At 40.7% G+C, this 20,656-nt stretch overlaps 1 protein-coding gene across 6 annotated transcripts in view; it reads right to left on the minus strand.

The window, feature by feature from the left end:
• Positions 1-9,599: 9,599 nt before the first annotated feature.
• Positions 9,600-20,656, minus strand: part of LOC147044892 (leucine-rich repeat and fibronectin type-III domain-containing protein 2) — a 91,908-nt gene continuing 80,851 nt past the window's right edge. For all 6 annotated transcript variants that reach the window (XM_085932417.1, XM_085932415.1, XM_085932413.1 and 3 more), the window contains 2 exons: positions 13,661-15,057; positions 9,600-12,389 (listed from right to left, as the gene is read on the minus strand). In XM_085932417.1, coding sequence (XP_085788543.1) covers positions 11,399-12,389; positions 13,661-15,036 — 2,367 coding nt within the window. In that variant the 5' untranslated portion in view covers positions 15,037-15,057 and the 3' untranslated portion in view covers positions 9,600-11,398. The remainder of the gene's footprint in view (positions 12,390-13,660; positions 15,058-20,656) is intronic.

Genomic DNA, 20,656 nt, shown 5'->3' on the forward strand with positions numbered 1-20,656 from the left:
GTGGACGCAAAGGTGATAATAGCAAGATGTTTTTCTTAAAGGGAATTGACCCCCCAAAAAAATCAATAAACGTGATATTTTGGGAGTGAATCAGGCTTTTCTGTGATTTCATCAGCAGCGCTTTGGAAAATCTGCTCTCCTTTCAAAAAGCAGATTCTTCTGACGCAATCAAAACAATTGAGATAACAAGAAGAAAGAATAATACAGAATAATGAAGAAGGCCAATCCTGTTCAAATGATTGATGATACTTAACTTTTACTCTAAGAAAGATGGAACGCGTATGGTTCAAATAGAGGTAATGAAATAGCGCAAGCTCTACTTTAGTCTGCCGTCGACTTCCTGTCTGTCATGTTAATCTACGCTCTCGTGACAGCTTCCTCGTATGCCTCGCCTCTTCAATATTGCATTTGTTTGTCTGGTGGCAATTCTTTTTTTTTTTTTTATATACAAAGAAATGTTATTGTTATATACACACTGGATACACACGTCAGCCGAGGTATGAATGCTTCAGCACTTTGGAAAGCCATCCATACACCGTACTTAAAACTTGCACCCCACATCCCTGTTAGTACTCGAGTGATTGTGATATCAAGACTGAATATTTCAATTAGTGCACACCGATGTGGCTGAACCATTCAGTTAAGTGATTTATAATCATATCGTCTATTATGGACGAGCGAGATTGATAGGTTCATCAATGTTCTTGGGTAGGGCGGCCTTTGGTGAAATGGCAAGATTAATTTCAAGCAAAAGATTGCAGGGGGATGAATTATTGTTACCTGTCATTTAATTCAATTTGACATTTAGGAAGGTTTTGGATACGCTTGAAAACCTGGAGCTGCAACATTACAGATTACCATTTATGGGCCAGACAAATGATATAAAAGGAAAAGAATGTTTTCTTGGCGGACCACTTCTCTCGGGGTGGCAGAGATACCTAGTACGTGAATCTCAAACTAATTGTATGCAGATTTATGGTTGCTGTGTGAAGACTAAAAATGCTAATCTGTGAATACATGCAAGTCAAGTCTGGACATGGTCAAACACATTCAGCAATGAGTTTCTCTCACTTTCACTTTCTCAGTGCAAGTGGATCGATTGATGCCGACGGCTGACACACAGCGACTCTCTTTGAGGATGATTGTTGAGATAGCAATTAACTCGGTTTACTCAATTCTTTCCCGGGGCAGTTTATAACCTCTGCACGTGCATGGCCAAAATTGGGTGAAAATCTGGTGAAAAGATGGACAGACTATGGGAAATTTTACTTTCATTTTTAATTGCTCGACGCTTGTTGGAGTTAGTTTGTGCAATACTAATGCTTCAGTTTGCGACATTCCCCAAGTATTCTTTATATTCCCTCTTTTTTGCTGTTGTCAAAATAGCAAGCAGAAAGATTATCATATGTAGATTTTACACCGTTTGTACTTTTTTTTTTTAATCCATCCTTTTTTTGTGGTTGCTGATCTTTGTCTTAAATGATCGTTCGCAGATTTTGATTCATGCAGTTCTCTTGCATTTTCTTTTTGTCCGTTGTGGTCGTGCCACGGCCACCAAACAGCGAGGCCTTCCTCGGCTCCACTTGGCCGATAACTATCGATTTTGGTCTCTAAGGAATTGCGTCTCTTCCTTTTCCTTTCAGTAGTCGTCATGATTCACCCTTCACGTAGTATTGATCGGCACGCCTCATTGATATGTGTGTGATGCTTGCTGTATCTTAAGTAGAGGATCATTTATCAAGCAAAAATTTCCTCCACAACGTTGATTTGACCAACCCACCTGTAGCGCTTGGTGAAAAGATTGCTCCACTAAGCGAGAGCAACTTATCCCAGAATACATTTGAAAGTAACCGAGCGAGTCAAACTGCGGGGGATGGAAAAATGGTCTGAAAGTTGAAATGATGTGCTTGATACGGCAGCAAAAGGTGTTTTGAGAAGAGAGTCGACATCAAGGAATAAACAAAAGACGATGATTGACAAGCACTTTAGAACTGCACAGCGCATTCCACCTGACAGAGATACGAAAACAAGGGACTCCAGATCTGTTATTGCCACTTTCTTTAGCAGAGCCTCTAAATTATTTTCTCCTGTGACATAACCACTGTATGGACACCAGATAATATTTGACAGTTTTGACGTATGTCACAGAATACACGTTCCCAAATTAATCATCACCCTGTTTTCAAGCCAGTCGTCACCAAGTCATTTCTTTGGTTCCTTTTTCAAAAATGCGTCCTTTATTTTATCTGTGTGGGTGCACATGCACACTCTGCTTCTGCTGCTTTAATTTCAAGCACCCACACACTGTTCACAGAAGAAAATGACTCACTCTCATTCTCATCTGTTTTACCCAATTGGTCGACTACCACTATTACAGACTACTTGACTTGTAAACTATTGGGTAAATACTTTCATACGCTCATCTTTACCATAAGACCAAAATATCTGCCAAGAGTCATTGTGGCCTTTTTAGAAATCAGACAGGCAGCAGAGGAAAATAACTTTCATAAATGTAGGTCATGCAATCGAATGAGAGGATGCTCAAATGCGCAGTTAGTGTATTTTTTTTTCTTTTTTTCTAAAGATGACTTTGGCCTACTGACCACAAGATCTGTGCCACAATATCATTCCCTTCTTGTATCGCCCAGTTAGTAAAACCACATGGGCTTGTTCCCCCTTAAGGCACAATTACAAAAGAAAAGTGCTTTGTGGGCAAAGGGACCTTGGCTTTCGTATAGCTCGGGCCATCTGGTTGCTCTCCAGGAGCTTCTTGATTCTTTTTAATCAGAGGGGGACAGTGCCCGAGGAAGTGTTGAAGGGGAGCACTAGGACGAGACAGTGATGTTTCTTTTGTTACATCGTTTATTGGTCAAAATAATGTTGTTTTTAAAATTAGGTAGGTTTATGAAAATTTTAATCAAGTACATTGAAGCTATGTTCTTAAAATAAAAAAAAAGGGAACTTGTCTCATCATTTGAATGGTAAGGTGTTGTTGATGACTGCGCAAGGAATACCACCTGCCATTCCAGATGGTGTGTGCTTTTCATTTTCAAAAATGGACAATTTCCAAAAAATGTGAAATGACCACGGTACCAGACTTGAAGTAAACTAAGAACCTGCTTCACTCACATAAACATCATCTGATGTCTACTGATGATAGTTTTCTTTCTTTCTTTCTTGGGATATATATTTGTAATGTTATATGTTGAATTATTCAGTCAATCAATATTTGGGTATTGTTGCCATTGGAGGCAGGATTGCTGCAAGGGATTTGGGGTTCAGTGGAGAAAAAAAATCACTTTGTGCCTCTTCAGAAATGGACTAATGTACTCCTGTCACTCACGAGCTCTTAGCATCGTCATCACACGGTTTCTCCCGGTTGCTGGCAACTGTCAATCATTTTGTCCTGCCGCAGTGCTGAACAATGACAAATGGATTGATTTGTCATGAAATATTGGAAACCCAGCGGATGGAGAATCTGTCAGCTCCACTTCACTATGACAGAGTGGCTGTTTTGAGATCATTTCTTTTCATACCGTGATATTCTTCTACGTATAGCCATTGCCGCATTCCAAACAATATATTTCTTTGTTTTTAATTCCAATGTTTTAAATCACATTTGTTACTAGAGACAAGACACGCTGTCCCTGTCATGTGGCCCGCTCTCAACCTCTCTCTCTCTCTCTCTCTCTCCCTCCCTCCAATGCATTGTGAAGGGCAATAATGCAGACGCGCACTTGTTTACCGCGTCCTCATTAATAGTCATCATACAAGAAGATAAGTAGCTCTACAACACTTGGGGCTGCTCTGTGTGTGTCTTATTTGAAGGTTTATAATTACCAAAGCATCAATGCTGATTTCCATGACTGTTTTTTTTATAAGTCAGCATATCCTGTAGGTAGTTGCACAATGAATCCAAGCCAACACTATGAATAATGGATTTTTATCGGTTGTTGCAGCGCTACTGTATTTATTCTATAGTTAAAATTTCAATGTCAAATATCATTGGTATTTTTCATCGAATCTCTGCGCATGTCATCATTTGACTTGTCTGTGTACAGTTGCAACCAGGTCAGTCAAAGATGCAAAATGTATTGATTTATTCAGTAAGATTTGGGTTTGGTGTATTAGCATAATATATATATATATATATATATATATATATATATATATATATATATATATATATATATATTTTATTTTATTTTTTTTTCACATGAGAAATCTTATAGGTTCCTATAGCTACTGAGCATAAATCCTTAGGCTGAAATTACGAGATGGTGGTGCATGGAAACAAGGGTTGATTGATGATGAATGTATGTCGTCAAAAGCCATATCCTGAGGTGCACATCAGCATGAAGAGCTACACCAGCTGCTGGGCTGACAGCATGGGCCTTCATTCCTCGAAGATAAAGACATTCAAACACAGCCAATAGCGCGCAACACTCCGTACAGCACACACCCACACTTCCTACCGATGACTCATCTTTTAGGTGCGTAAAGGAATCCTTCAACGATTTCTATATATCCACAGCATCATGTGTTCAAACAAATTAGCATGATCCTCAAAGTGCTGTCGCCAGGTCCATTCCCCCATGGCATCTTTCCCGACATTTGTTCTCTCTAAGGGATGTGTAGGCTGGTGGGAATGATCTTGGTCTGTTTACGCTCTGACCGCATCTGTCTGCATTATCGTAGGATCACATTTCTACATGTACATTAGTCAGCACGTTTGCCTCACAGTTCAGAGGTCAACTTCACTCCAGGCTGGCAACCAGTTCAGCCAATTAAATGTTTCCATTTGTAATGTCTGATGAGCGGGATCTTAAGATGCATCGACAAAAAAGAAATCCATCAGGGGAAAAAAATGCAAAAGGAGAGCGAATTAACGTTACAGTAGTTCTTCAGTTCAGCTACAGTGAAGGGGATCATGTCAGAAGAGGGTACCGACAGTGGTGACACATACTCCCCATTGGCTCTTTATGGAGTCTTAAGGAAAACAAAGTCAATAGAACTTGGAGCGCTAAGACATGGATATTGATCCACTGTCTGTTACTATGAGGAAAGGTGGTGATGTAGTGAAGACCAAAAGAGCTCAAGTGAGGCATGATCACCATTAAGGATAGGGAAACAGGAAAGTTCCGAGCACACAAACAGAGATGCGAGCGCTTTAGGTGGAAACTCTTTCCGAATAGAGACACAGTCAGAGCTGCAGTCTAAAAATAATGCTGCAGTATTTTGGCAAGCTTCAGACATCTGTGTATGCTTGATTTTTATGTCATGATATACTTGCTGATTTTTTTTTTTTTTTCTTCTTCTCAACTGAGCGTTATATAGATTCTTTCATTATGTCGTCGGCAGTACACGGCCAAGCCTGCAGATCTTTTTCATCTTTATCTGCCAGTCACAGTTCTTACAGTGGTGTATTTTGTTCATCTTGTCTTTCTTTGACTGCTCTTAGGAATAATAAGAACCCAGTTTTCAACCACTAATATATGTGGCCGACAAGGGCATCTGTGATCAAAACAGACGAACGCCACAAACACAGGTATGCTGCAAACAAAACAAAACAAAAATACCTGAATGCAAAGAATAGAATTCACAAGCAAGTAAGAAATGCTGCAAATTGGCCAAACATGTTCTTTGTATGTTTTTTTTTTTTATGGATTCAACTAGTAATGTATTAGACCACAAATGCACTATTCATGAACTGATGCTGTCTCTTAGTGTAGCTTTTTTCTTCATAAAGTATATAGTTCTCTTTTCTTCATCATCAGTGGCTTTTTGGGAGAAGCACTGACTTTTCAGATTCTTTTTTCTAGTTGCACCATTAGGGCGCTCAAAAGGGCTGAGGCCGAGAGCCCTGTCGTCTGGTCATTTCTGCTTTCCCCGAAATACACAATATGTCTGGTCTCACTCCTGCCCTTGAAAATGTCCCTTTCACTGAGCTGTTGCTTGTCTGACACAGTTCTACTCTGATGCTTTCCTCCCCCTATTCCATCCTCTCTTTTTCACCTGCCTTCCACACTCCCCATTGCTTTATCCTGTCGAGTATAAAATGGGATACACGTATGCTTCCTTCAGCACTCTGGAATACACTATGAGCTTATCTTTTATAACTAGGCCATGATGTGCTTTTGGGAATCACTGTGACTGATTAGTCCTCAATAGTCACCACAGCTTTATCATTACTGGGAGGTCGGCTGGGCCATTTGCACACTTTGGTCTTCAACTTGGAAGGCCATTTTTGTGACAAAGATCTACAGTCTGGAATTCTTCCATTACAAGTGTTGATGAAACAACGCTTACATTATTAGCTAAATCAAGGTCACACAAGTGTTCAAATTCTTTAGATTCTAAAGAATGTGGTATCCAAAATGTGGCCCGTGGGCCATTTGCGGCCCATCGTCCATTTTTAATTGGCCCGTAAGAAATGTTATGAATAGAATATAATATGGCCCGCACTTCAACTCTTGCCCGAGTGTATTGCACTTTTTAATTTTCACATCAGAGGGAGCTACTGTTCTACTAAATTATATACACTTATTTTGTTAAGTTCAGTTCAGTCTGTTCATGTTGATAAGCATTTCAAACAGATGTCAAAAGCAAAAAAAAAAAAGTCAAGTTTCATGTATTGATTGAAGAATAAAACCAGGAAACAAATCTTGATTTCTAATATTCTTTACATCAGTGTCTGATCTTCTCTATCCATCATTCACCACAGAATCGTTTTTTCATCTATAGGGGAAAACCTTGTTATTTGCCATCCACTGAATCATGTTTCTCTGCTGTCTTTTTTCCACCCATTTGAGAGTTGACCTTTCCATAAGAAGTTAAGTAATACCCTTGGGAGTTCCAATATGGAAGATGCAATATTTGTTTCCCTGCAGTAGCCACATTTAGGCTTGGATGAGAAAGGGTTTAGCCTGCAGTTCAATTTATTCTTATTTCATGAAGAGCAGTGGCGGCATGAAGGAAGGCTGGGGTGGGGGAAGGAGTAGCCCTCGGAGAATGGAGGGGGGGGGGGGGAAATCACATTCCGCTTGATTGGGGGATTCAACGCTGTGAGGGTTATGAGCAGAGAACCGGGACCCTGTGGGGAGGCTTCCCTCCACTTTTATTTGCTGCAGTGTTTTCAGAGCATTTAGGGCTTGTGGCCTTCAGTAAACAGTGGACTCGATCACCCTAGGATGTGGAATGATACTTGGAGGGAAATAGTCGTATATTCATTTGAATCAATATGTATGACTGGATGGCATCAAGAGGCATTTTCAAATGACACTTGTTTGCGCTTGCGTCATTCAAAACTCAATCAAGCATTTAATACATATAATCAATTAGTGGGACTCACACTGTGCCTGTTGAAAATCAATCTTATACGTACACGATGAGAGAAAGCTAGACTAGCTTCCGTCTTACATTTGTACAAGGTTTAAAGGCGTTCAATTCATTTTCTAGTTTCACTTGAGCATTGTGTTCTACAATATTTTCTCCCTCTGCGTTGATTATTTAGAGCTTGATTTGATAAACACAGACGCAGACGATGCCTGATTGCTCATTGACTTTCAAATACATTGCTCATTAGCGCTTCTTATTTGCCTTTTGAGCACTCTCCAACTGCTGATTGAAGAATCGATTGTTTTCTTCAACAAATCTAAATACATGCTAATGTGCCATTGATGTGCTCGCGATAATGTTGCAATTGATCTTTCGTTAAAGGCTGGCTGGCTGAACTAAGTGGCGTCTTTGGGCAAATGTGCTTGCGCTTATTTTAGTTTTGGCTGGTAGCTCACAAAATTCAGGTCAATATAGCTTTTAAAACTGTGCCATTGAGATGTAACCTTAGCACAATCGCTGAAGGTGGTTAAATGTAATCTTGTAGCCTCTCTAGCCCCAGTTAATCCTGTTTCTCTGCCTTTTCTGATCCTCTCTTAGTTTGTAGGTCACACAGGTAGTCTGCGGACATGACTGAAGAGATTGTAGAATCTTCTCTCCAGACAGATATGTCTGAGAAAACATAATGCACTTTTGATTTCTGGAGGTCTTCGTACGACTTGAAAGCTTGCCATACTTTATTCATATTACTGAGTCAATTTTTATGCATGAGTCTTGCACGCACACACGTGGAGCATAATGATATGTTTTATTTTCCCTACCAGCTGGGTGACACACAGGAAAACAATCATTTGGGGTTAACGCAACAAACTGGTTTAGCTTAGTGGCATATCTGCTCCCTGCTGTATATTGAAAAGGTAATATAGTACTTACAGTCTCCCACACAGATTCCCAGGGAATGGTCATGAGCAACAACCACCTTTGGCTCAAATGTCCTGCTTTTTTTTTTTTTTTTTTTAAAACAAGAAGTGTTTCTCACCTGAGAACATTGTGGAGGTGGTACAGCTTCTCAATTGTTGCTTGATGTACAACATCAACAGTCTGGGGTCTCTGTTGACATATTTTCTCCTTCAAAATACACCACTCCACCATACACCATCAATGGGAGACAAGTCTAGACAACTGGCAGGCAGTTTATCCCAACTTACCTCAGTGGAGCTGGAGGGAGGATGATGGGTGGGCGATAATGGCGCGCAGCTGGTCGCTCTCATGAGCCCCGAGGCTCCTTTTGGATCATTTTTAGCAAGAGAGCAGAAAATATATCACAACTAAATGTAACTCACCAGACAACGGCTTCCAAAGACTGATGAGAACATTTAAGCGTTACAATTAGATGGCCGAAAAAAAAGAAAAAAAAACGGCAAGCAAATTTACCTTCAAAGTTGCAGTGGTGCAAATAGACTTCAAACTTGAAATGAACTTTACATGTAACTTTAGTCCTCATGAACTATTATTTAACCAGCTCATCGAAAATAGAGTTTCACCTACCTTGATACATACCCTTTGACTTCAAGGAAAGTCATGTGGCGCTGGCTCGGCGCCCTAGAACCCGCTATTGATTAGCTGCAACTGATGCAATTGTACTTCCTCGCCATCCAGCAGAAAACACAATCATATCGCCACCATAATTGCATTTGGGGATATTTTTATATTACCCAGGAGATATCAGGCAAATGCTTGTTCCAGGGAGCGAGAAAGATAGAATATCAGTTCTAAAATATTCTGCAACAAGATATGGCGGGTTCCAATTTCACCTTTCAGAAACAAGTGGTTTTAAATTTACGTTTCAATGAAGCGTAATATGGCAGAATTCTGTCTTCGGTGAAAAGGCTGGCAAACCTTAAGTCTTTAAGTGTTTTTCAGGCCTTCAGCAGGTACAGAAGCTTTACTCAAAATTTAGCTCGGATAAGATGATACTTACAATTAGATTACATCCAGGCAGATTATGAATTAGGGCGGGCCCTGGCGAGGAGTAGCGTGTACCGGTGAAGCGTAATATCGCCAGCGCTGAGGTGAGTCAGCAGCAAGTGGCCTGATTACAACAACTGGACCTGAGAAAGCAACGCATCGGCCCACCCGTAATAAACAATGACAACGAGAGGGGAAGATATGAGTCATGAAAAATACTGGTGTGTGGGTGTGTGTGTGTGTGGGTGTGTGTGTGTGTGTGATGTTGGAGTAAAAACAATAGCCAATGGAATTTACCAACATTTTATATATATTTTTTCTTTTTAGCAAAAATGTTTTCACACATGTTTTTTTTCATATATTTTTTTGAAATCCTTGAGTCGCAGAATCATGACTAAGCCGAGTCACGCACACAATTTTATTCTTAGCAGCGTGAAAAGGGATGACACAAATAGAACTAGTAAGTTAAATTGTCCATTCACAAAATACAAATGTCTCTTTTATCAACAATGTCGTCACTTCTTGGGAAATGTAATTGCATTTTTTTTATTATTTTTTTTGGTTACCCCGGTGTATTGGGGACAAGAGGTACTGTAAGTCATGGCAACATAGATTGACCAATTTGATCTAAGGGGAAACAAAAGACAATGTCTGTCAGTAAGGATTTATTTGGTTTCTGATTTGAGTGTTTTTTTCTTTTTTTTTTTTAATTGACATTTTAAAAACAAGTAGGTTGCCACTTGTCTTGCAGTTGCGGAAAATCCCATTTTACTGAGCCAGCTAGAAACGACCAAGTTAGTACACCACAGTAAAGCACCTTCACTGTTTGCTTGCAATGAAAATTAAAACATCACCAAATGATTTCCCCACGTTTACATTCCAACCAATTATTTGTACAAAATATGCCAATATACAGAATGCTACACCAAGGGATCAAATCAATTAAAAAAAATATAGAAACATCCAACAGAATCATATGCAGCAAAAACCCACAGGATATTGAAAAAGGCATCAAAATGGGAGTAGCTAAATCTAAGTTAGGCTGTCATTGTGAATAGCCACAAATTAAAAGTAAGAGTCATTTTCAACTCTGAATGAAAGAGAATGAATCAACTCTGCAGCAACCTTTCTCTTCCATGCCATGTGGTTTAACAGATATCTTTTTATGTCTCATTTTGCTTCGCGTATCGTTATTTAGGGTTCATTTTTAACCTAACTGGACTGCATTATCCTCATTTTTTGGCCTTGCCAAAAAACCATCACATTTCCTCGATTCTTTTGACCTTTGTCATCAGCTCGACCAATGAAATGCAAAGCAAATGAGAGTGAACATAGATTGGATAAAAATGATTTCACCTGCTTTGTGCTACATTTCTTACATCACCCAAAGTAAAACGCAAGAAAAATGTGCTGTTTCAATCTTTTACTTGATCTTGAAAGAAGGGCCGCATAATAAATATTGTGCTTGCTCTTTGATATGACTGGAAATGACATAATATGGAATGAAATGGCTACCTTTTGTAAGATGTTGATGATGCTGGATAACCGAGCTGTACATCTGTAACTTGATGTATCAGTCAAAATAATAAATAGTATAAATGATAAAATAAAAAAAAAATAAAAACTTGATAAAAGTAACATTTAAATCACCGGCGCCCCCACATTGTGATCCTGCGGTCCTTCGATCAACTGTGGCGGCAGTCTTATTTCACGCGGTGGGGTCACACAAAAGTACATCCCATTCACCAGAACTGCGGCAAATCCACTTGGCAGTCAATTCATTTGATAAAGAGCTCCGAATATTTTGTCTCTTTTCCCTCTTTGCTTGTGTTACTTTCATGTGCCAAGTTGAGGGAAAGTATTCCAGGCCATTGCTGTGCAATCCAAGAGTCAATAAAGGTGAAATATTTTGTATACACACTCGAAGACTGTCTGAGTTAAGTGTTTTGTTGAAAAATGACAAGTTTGAAGTCGTAATACACAAACACTGGTCCCGTGTGTAACGCCCCTTCCTTTTGATCACGTATTTCTTGAGTCTATGATTTTGATCAAGTAGATTGCATTGTTTGATCCGGTGCAATTGGCCCAATAGTACTCAAACCGTGCTCTCCATCACCCACTCCGAGCTCTCTAAACTCGGCTTGTCATCCTCATTGTCATCATACTGCAGCAGCATGCCGTTAACCGACAAACTCCGTTTAGTCCAAATGTTGCTGATCCTGCGAGGATAGCTAGCACGGCACTGCGTGGACCCCACGTGACCCATGTCGAAGGAATGGCTCCTTTTGGGTTTACCTTCCTGGGGCAGCCCGAGAAGACGGCCCAGCATGGTGGTGGACTCGGCTCTTCCGAGTAGAGGTTCTTTGTCGGATAGGGGCGCGACAGCTCCCGTCACCATCGTATTGGAAGCGGTGGAGGGGCCAGCTACACTTTGACGGTCTCTTGGGGCCCCTCGCAGTTCCATTGCGGTGAAGGCTCCTAAAAGGTGGTCCAAGTTTGCTTGTGGTTTGTGGCTGTGCCTGTTCCTACGATACTTGCTGCTGGGCAGGGTGCTGCATTCAGCTGCCTGCATACTGTAGCAGTCACCGACCCTTCTCCCCGTTTGACTATCCAGCGAGTTGGAGGAGGACGAGGATGGCGAGATACTGCTCTGAAGGGATCCGCATTTAAACTCAACCATTTCCTCACGCATGACCACCACGGCCGATTTGACTTGCGGCGGGGCGCCGTTGAACCTGTTCATACCCCCGTTGGTCTGGGAGTACGTATTGCTCACGCTGGGTAATTTTATAGTCTGGATACCGCTGGTTACCTTATAGCGCACCATGAGGATGATGATGAACACCAGTAGCGTGGCCACTATGATACCGCCGATGACTAAGATCATGGTGCCACCCAAGAAACCGCTGTGAAGAGACTGGCATTGGGGATAGTCATCGGTGGTCATGAATTGGACACAACCTACAATGTTGGTGGCTGTGAGTGTGGTGGCACTGTCATCCCAGATGGCCAATACGCACAGATCGTACTGCATCCCCGGGACCAGATTGGTGACTACGAAGGCTCTGTTAGTCATGGGAATCATCCTAGGAGATAAAAAGGAAGACATTGTTAGACATGGCACAAAGCAAGTCGTCATCAAATATATACTGCTAATATATATAGTTCATATGGAGTAGTTCAACAAAAGGGTTAAATATGAACAGCCTTGTAGTTCATATCGAGTAGTTCAACAATAGGGTTTAATATGCACAGCCTTGTCATTTGCACCATGCGGGCGGATCTTTAAATTAAAAAGCTGTCGCAGCAAAAGGTTTAATTCATGATCAGAGCCCTTTGAAATGAATAAAGTACGTTAAATAAAATACATTTGAACAAGAATTATCTTTGAAAAAAAAAACAATTCTGCTGTTCTATCTCTATTTTTAGCTTTGATCCTTCTGAACTCCCTGCACCATGCGCTGCTGCAGTTCATTATTCATTGTTAATAGCCTTTTTCTATAATGAGGAAGACACTACTTTTTCTCATGCATGAGGGAACTTGTGGAATCCTCCCTCCACAAGCTCTATCATTGATATTCAGTCTTAACATTGCAAACATAGATCTGTCTGTCGAGGATGCTGAAAGACCCCACTCGCAGGTTTGCAAAACAGCACATGGATGTTCCACAGCACTACTAACAAAGACAAAATAATCACATACATGGAGGAAGTAAATCAAAAAGTGAATGGCTTCAACAGAAGCTAGCATGTTTTTTGCAGTTGCACAGTCAGGGTGTGAACGCAACCGGGCTGAACGCCGTGTAGAATTGCCAACCTCTATCATCACCTCTCGGGGGCAATCTGGATATTTTGTCAGCCACATATGCATCTCAGCCAAAAAACAAACAAGCAATACTAGTAGAAAGACTGTGTGCATTGAATTGAATCGTTCTATTCGACAATAGATGGAGTAGCTTTATCGAACAAATTGATCTTTCAATGAGATGCCACATTTACACAAATGTAGTGAGAAGTTCATTCATATTGTAAAATGACAAGTCATTGCTCTGAACTCAGACGTCCTAATTGAAACGAATAAAAATCCCACTGAATCCTTCCACTTGAAAATAAACCACCTAATAAATCAGCTTCTTTTTGTATGAACGATACTTGTCAGAAGTGTCATTCAATTGCCGCTACGGAGACAATGACTAATGACTTTCAAAGGAACGGTTGCTGTTCGGCTGCTATGCTGCAGAGCAAACTTTGTACACGGGAAAACATGATTAACAAACATCGCGATTGGTTGGCTGCTACAGCTATTTGGACAAGAGAGGCCGCCAGGACATCATGTAATTGTATTCATAATTCTTACCTGTAAATGAGAACTTCATCCTCAGAGCAGTTGTACTGAAGCTGATACATTTTAACCTTTGGTGTTGATTTGCCCACAGTCCACTTAATCAGGGCTGAAGCTGAGGACACTTCTGAGACAGATACCACATTCTCAGGTAGAGTTTTAGGCTCCCCTTTACTGATCTTGGTTGAGCTCGTTATATCTGAAAGACCAGACTTGGACTGTGTGGTACGGTTTGTACCGTTTGTCAGGTGAGGGAGCTGAATGATTGACAGCTCGATGGAGGCTGTGGATTCCCCAGCGGCGTTTGCAGCTATGCACGTAAAGGTTCCATAATCCTTGGACGTTGTGATTGTAATGTCAAGAGTGCCATTTTCATATAAAGTGGCTCGAGAAGAATTGCTGATCAGTCGGTCGTCGGGGGCGACCCAATGCACAGTTGGCATCGGGTCACCAACTGCCTTGCAGCGGAGACTAGCAGTCTGCCCTTCTAGCACTAGTAATTTGTTTGTATGCTGTGTAATGAGGGGCGGCTCGCAAACAAATTCCTCCTCGTGGACAGACCAGAAGTAGCGTCCCTTTACACTCGTCGGAGAAGCACAGGTTTCCATGTCATCCTCTCGTTCGAGCCTCCGGAGCCAAAGCACCTCACAGTTGCAGTGCAATGGGTTTCCACCAAAGCTGAGAGATAGCGGAGGTATGTAAGGAGTACTCATGCCAACGTTAGTTTGGGAACGTGCAAAGATAGGGTCCGGTGGCAGCTTCTGCAGACGGTTGGAAGTAAGGTCCAAACGAGCCAGTTTTTCCAGGTCTGCAAAAGTCCCCTCAGCAATGAATGCGATAAGGTTATGGTCCAGACTCATCTGATGGAGGTTGACCATCTTGCGGATGGCTTCCCAAGGCACACTGCGTAGGTTGTTATATGACAAGTCCAGATCTTCGAGGGTTAGCATCAGGTCATCAAAGGCTGCTTTGGAAATGCGACTCAGCTGATTGTTGTTGAGGATCAGATGCTGCAGGTTGATCAAACCTCGGAGGTCGTCCGGCCCCAGCTCGGTCAATCTGTTGGTGTCGAGGTGCAGTGATCTCAGGGTCTCCAGGTCGATGAAGGAGAAAGGCTGGATTGTGCCGATAGTGTTGCGGGACAAGGTGAGGTCTACCAGACCTGTCATGTTGGCAAAGTCCTGAGTGGTTATCTTGAGGATAAAGTTCCCGCCCAATCGCAGCTCCACAGTGTGTCTATCAATGTCCGGCGGGACAAAGAGGAGTCCTTTGGAAGGACAAAGTGTCCCCAGAGATTCTGAGAGGTTCTGGCACACACAGTATTTGGGACATGCGTGGGCCATTGTGAAGGTGATTCCCAGCAGCAGGAGACTGACGACCACTTTGTCCATGTTAGTTCATACAAAGGAGACCTGCAGAAATGACAATGAAAAAAAAAAAAGATTAATTTGGGTTTTCTACGATAGCTGAAATAAATATATAACAATGGAAATTTGTAATTCTGCTCATGACATTTCTGGTCAAAATAACAAATTACGATTACAAAAAAAAGCCTAACCAATATTTAGCGCAAAATGTAGACAAACTGCTGCACATGCAGGCTTGTGTATGCAATAGAAATGCCAATTCACAAACTAACAATCTTAGCTTATGTAGGCCAAAGATATTTGTTTTAATGAAATAATCACATTATCATCTACTCATTAAAATGCTTGATTCAGAGATTCGCATGTATTGAAATGTGCAATGCAATGGAGGAGTAAAAAAGCCCATGGGGACAGTTTCAATGACGCTCAGACTCAGTGATGCATATGCTTGGGAGATATTTTCAAAACAATAATGATGTGGTGTGGACACAAGTGTCGGTCGGGCGCATGTGTCATGTTGAAGGTTCGCTGCCATTGTGTTGACATCATACGTAAGAAAGCTTTTAACTTTAATAATCTTTATGACCCCATAAAATGAAAGTCTACAACCTTTAACCCAGATTTATGTATTTATTTATGATTCGAAAATCCCATTTGCGCTCCTGCACAGAGGAATTGGGAGAATAATGAAGAGACAGAAGCGGGGCAAATCTTTCAATCTGTGAGATTAAAATCAAGTCGCAGACAAGTAAAATGTAATCGGCGCAAAGAAACCAACACATTGGTCTTGGATTAGTAAACCGCAGAGATATTTCTTGTCAGTAAAACTGACAAATGGGAACACTTCATTGATGATGATGAATAATTTGATGGCGCCCTCCAGTCATGGGTGAATATGAGATCATGTAATGAATGGCCCTTTGGGAAAGTGCAGTCAGTCCATTTACCATTTCATCAAAAAAAAAAAATCAAAGACATAAATAATAAAATCAAACATTTTACATAACGTTTAGAGACGATCAAGCGAGCGTGGTAAAAGGAGGTTAATGCCATCGAGGTGTACAATTATCAGGGATTAATGGACTTTGTGAAGCCAACCCTCCTCCACTCCACGTTGTTCGTCGGTCCCCGATAATCGGCAGGCAGAGACCCTGATGTAGTCACGCCCGACCTTGTGTGATCGTTGTCACGTTGTTGTTGGCATTCATGATCGCAGAAAAGCACATGTGAAGCATTAAAAATATTCAAGCCAAATTGTTGAACAATCCCCATTAAAATTGGAATCAAATTGACTTTGTAGTTAGGAAGCAGAGTCAGTCCAACTGAGTGAGACAGAGAGAGATGACCTTTCCTGAAGAAGGCTTTCCCACACAAAGTCATAAGAAACATGCGGGGTGTTTAAGGTCTGCATCCATTTACTAGTGGCCTTTTCCGAGGCTCAAACACCATCTGCAATGGCCGAGGCAAAGGGCAAGCCTGCTGCTGAAATACCAACAGGCACATCCAGCCTTACAATGCATTAAGTGAAAGGATGCCCTGTGATTGCTGCACTTGTGTACATTTCAACCTTGCAATCTCGCTTATATTTCCTCACTGGGTGAAAGGTCATGTAAAGACATCCTAAATGTAAAACAGACGCTGTGATGTTTTAACCAACTTTGTCTTCTGTTATTTCAGCTATGTGACAAACAGCTGCTCTACATGACATTTACAGCCATGCACTAAATAGTGCTCGTTTAAATAGGCATGTGAGAGGAGAAGAGTACATATTTTGCAAAAAATATGTTGGTATGACATGCATAACAAGGCATATACTGTACAATGTACTGAATACTATTCATGATGTCAAAGATAGCACTTGAAGTAGTGCTGAGGGTTTTCATCATGGAAGATTTGGAAGCTAAATTAAAGTGACCCAATTTGGAGTGTCGATGGAAGAGGCAAACATTGCTGAGTCACAGTAAAGAATCTCTCTCTTTGGACAAGCACAAAAAGCCACATTTAACGCATTCCAAGTGAGTGAATTCAATGCATCTGCTCATCCTGTGCAACATGACATTCAAAAAAAGATGGTTTTTGTGTCTGGCATTTCAAAGAAACTCAATATTTTCCTGGCACCATTGTGCACGTGGGTACTATTTGAAAATGCAAAGTCAGCCATTGAGATTCATTTCACGTTTAACAAAGCACATTGCATGTACTGTTGTCACCAAATTGCATACTCCCAAAACACGTCAAATGAACTTTGCAGCAATATTACTATTTGGCTGCAGATTAGTGTTCCAGGCTGTTTATGCCCACACAAACATTTTGTTTCCATCCACAAAATAAATAGAGCTAATTATATGCCAAAATGACACTGCCACTAAGATAAGCGCAAAGTGCCCAAGTGTACTGACAAAACATGGTGCAGACTAATAGTCTCATAAAATGCACTTGTTTTGGTGTATCTCAAGACAACACTCAGTGTGACACTTGTGTGCTATCGCAGTCTGAAACTTCCAAGCCTCAGTTGAGAAGAAAAAACAACTTTTCTCTGCAAGGAATTTTAAAGAACATGATTGTTTTTACACAAATTTAATAACATTGTTTGTGAAGGCAAGAATTCTTAATCACAACCTTTATCACCACGACACTCTGTGCATTTTTGTTCGACTCATCAGACAATATTTGTATTTACGATGTGAAATACTGAACCTAAATGACAATTAATGGGGACATCCAATATGGCGCTCAACTTCAACATCATGCTAAATCACTGGAGCTTTCTCGTGGCTGCATTGCATGGTGGTGACTTCCAATCATGGCGCGAATGGCTTAACGGCAGAAAGCTTTTTGAGAACACTTCATTTACGGTTTGAGCTTTTTCATTTTCCACTACTGAGCTGAGAAACCCAAGATGACTGTGATCACTTTTTATTAACCAATTCCTGAAATGTATAAAAATGCATTGACCAAACGTGTGGAAAGAATGTTCTCAACCTTGATTGGCAAAAAAAAATAAAAAAATCTAAAGAGCAGGGGATGCTAAATTGAACACAACCAGGCCTGGAAAAGTATGTCAAACAAATATCCAAGTGCTCTATATATAGCTTCACCATGTGGGAGATGAGATGTTCGTTGAGTGCGTCCTCATCCCTCGATGGCAACAACCATATGATAAATGAGCCCGAAGCTCCAAATAGAAAATCATATTATTCTCATCTCTTTTGTGATTTTTAATTTTTTTTTATTTCGTCAGAGTCGAGAATCTTTCAACACACAAGGGTAAAAAAGTGAAATACACTCCTGTAATCTCCTGAAGGAAGCTACGAGCAGCGACTGCGGTGAACTAGACTTGCCATGGTCTTTCATCTCTCTTTCTGCTCTTAAGCTTTGATAAGACGTCACAGGCCAACAGCTTGGTGAAACTTTCTGTGCAGCAAACTTACTTCTGTCATGTGTGGGGGTTGACACTCCAAATTGTATCTCACAAGTTAGGTGTGTTTATGTCGCGGCACAGTGGGCAAGCGGCTGGCACATCTGCTTCACAGTTTGGGAATAAAAAAAAAAAAAAAAAAGTATTTCAAATGACAATGATGTTGAAAATGGGAATTTAGCTTCAAATGTATATCAAGTTGTTGAGTGGACTGAGAGGTGCTATTCATCCCTCTCAAGAAACAACCCTCACAGATGGTTGAGCAACCTAAATGATGAAAGTAGTTAAACAAAAAAACAAAAACAAAAAATCAACTCCTCTCACAGCTTGTTTGTCCATCTGTAGGATTCGTGTCATAATCACGCTGCTGGCACGGACGGCCATTGGCAGCTCTGAAAATTACAGCAACCTGCTGTTTAGTAGATGATACGTACTGCTCACTTCCATTGCTGCCGAATATAAATTAGCAGGCGCTATTGTTAGGTGACTCCTCATTTTGCCATTAACCTCAATCAAGTTACTTTTGATTGTTTTTATATAAAGCCAGTGCAACCCGGGCATTATTCATCAAATGATAACACAAAAGGTTTAGAAACAATTATCAAGAGAATAAAATTAATTCATTTGGAGCCGTGTATATAAAAATGGGCAGAGGGCAAAAGCAGCCTCAACACTTGAGGCAAAATGAGTCAAATGAGGTTTAATTAGGTTCAAAAAAACAACAGCATCAGTTCTCCTTATCATTTTTTTGAAATATTCATTGGTCCTGCTTTCAACATGTTTGTGGACCAATCATTAGTGTCTGAATATGTCATAAATCAGAATTTCAAAGTACATCATTCCAAACTATGTTTTATAACTCAATCAGGATAACCCGTAATAAACTTAACTACCTCGTTATATTTCTACCCAAGATTATTTATAAATTGGTGATGTATCTTAATCTTTTGGATTGGCTTTCCAGCCAAGTGCAAGAGCACGTTCCTCTCCTTGTGGAGAATGAGGTCATTTGGAGTTAACACATGTATCATGGCTGGGCTCAGAAGATTGGAGCTGAAACACCAGGCAGATTAAAACTATGTTTCTTACTCTTTCTGTACTCGCTGCAGCAAAGTAGTAAAGCTGCTTCATATTTTGGCTTGCTCCAACATTGTAACGTTGGATGCGTTCATGCAAATATTCTTTATTAACTCCACTTTAAAAAAAAAAAAAGAAATGTTGCTCTAAAAAAAATGTAATGATTAATAATGCATTTGTTAAAAATCAACACTCAGGCAGGGAATGAGTAATCCCTTGACATTTGGTCAGGCAAAGCATCCATACTGTACAATAAAAGTGACAAAGCCAGCCAGCCAGTCTGGCAGCCCTCCTCTTCCATTCTTAGCAAAGCCGCGATCAATGCTCGCTTCATGATGCCTCACTCTCCCATAAGGAGCCAAACTGAGATGATTACCAGCATGACTCTTTCCCCTGAGTCCCATTTGGAATTAATTGAACAATGAAAAATACTCTTATTCCCTATACCCACAACTCCAAGTCAAACACTAAATTGAGAGAGTAAAACGAGTAACCTGGGAGATATTTCGATCAAGAAGGGATATGCATTGTATTCCTTAAAAAGGCTCAGGAGTCAAATTTAACATCCTCTATATGTTTGCAGTGTTTGTCCACTCAGGAAAGCTTTTAATTCAAAAGTTGAAAGAAAGAGAGTCCAGCTGGAGGTGGTCATATCATCATAATGATAAAGCTTAGTCATCTTTAATAGCTTTATTAACACCTTCTCTTCCACGTGAGGTGTGAGGTGCTGCAGGTGTTGGCTTTCCAGTTATATTTGTTGCGTGGTGCTCGGTGTTAGTACGAGGCAGAAACAACCATTGCACAGAGCAAATAAGATATTTTAGTTGAGTGAGTGCTTATGTGCGGGTGACTAGTTGCTGAACTCGTCATCTGGTACCGAAACGAAATGAAAAATAAAGCAAGTTGTGGAAAAATGTTTTAACCAAAAGGCATGCAAAGCTATTGCATTAACTTTGTGATCTCTCTTTTTTTTTTAAATTAAATGTAAAGAAAAAAAAAAGTCCTCCTGGTTGACCACAAAAAAAAAATTAGACGGAATATAGCAGCAGCAGCAGTAGCTCAGTCACTCTCTTATCAGAGGCTGCCAGCCTACAACACCATCCCACACATAGCCTGAAGGGGCAACGCAACACGTAGTCATGCATTAGG

Source organism: Syngnathus leptorhynchus, chromosome 15 (genome assembly GCF_054491065.1).
Source record: "Syngnathus leptorhynchus isolate UIUO chromosome 15, UIUO_Slep, whole genome shotgun sequence".
Classification (NCBI taxonomy): domain Eukaryota; kingdom Metazoa; phylum Chordata; class Actinopteri; order Syngnathiformes; family Syngnathidae; genus Syngnathus; species Syngnathus leptorhynchus.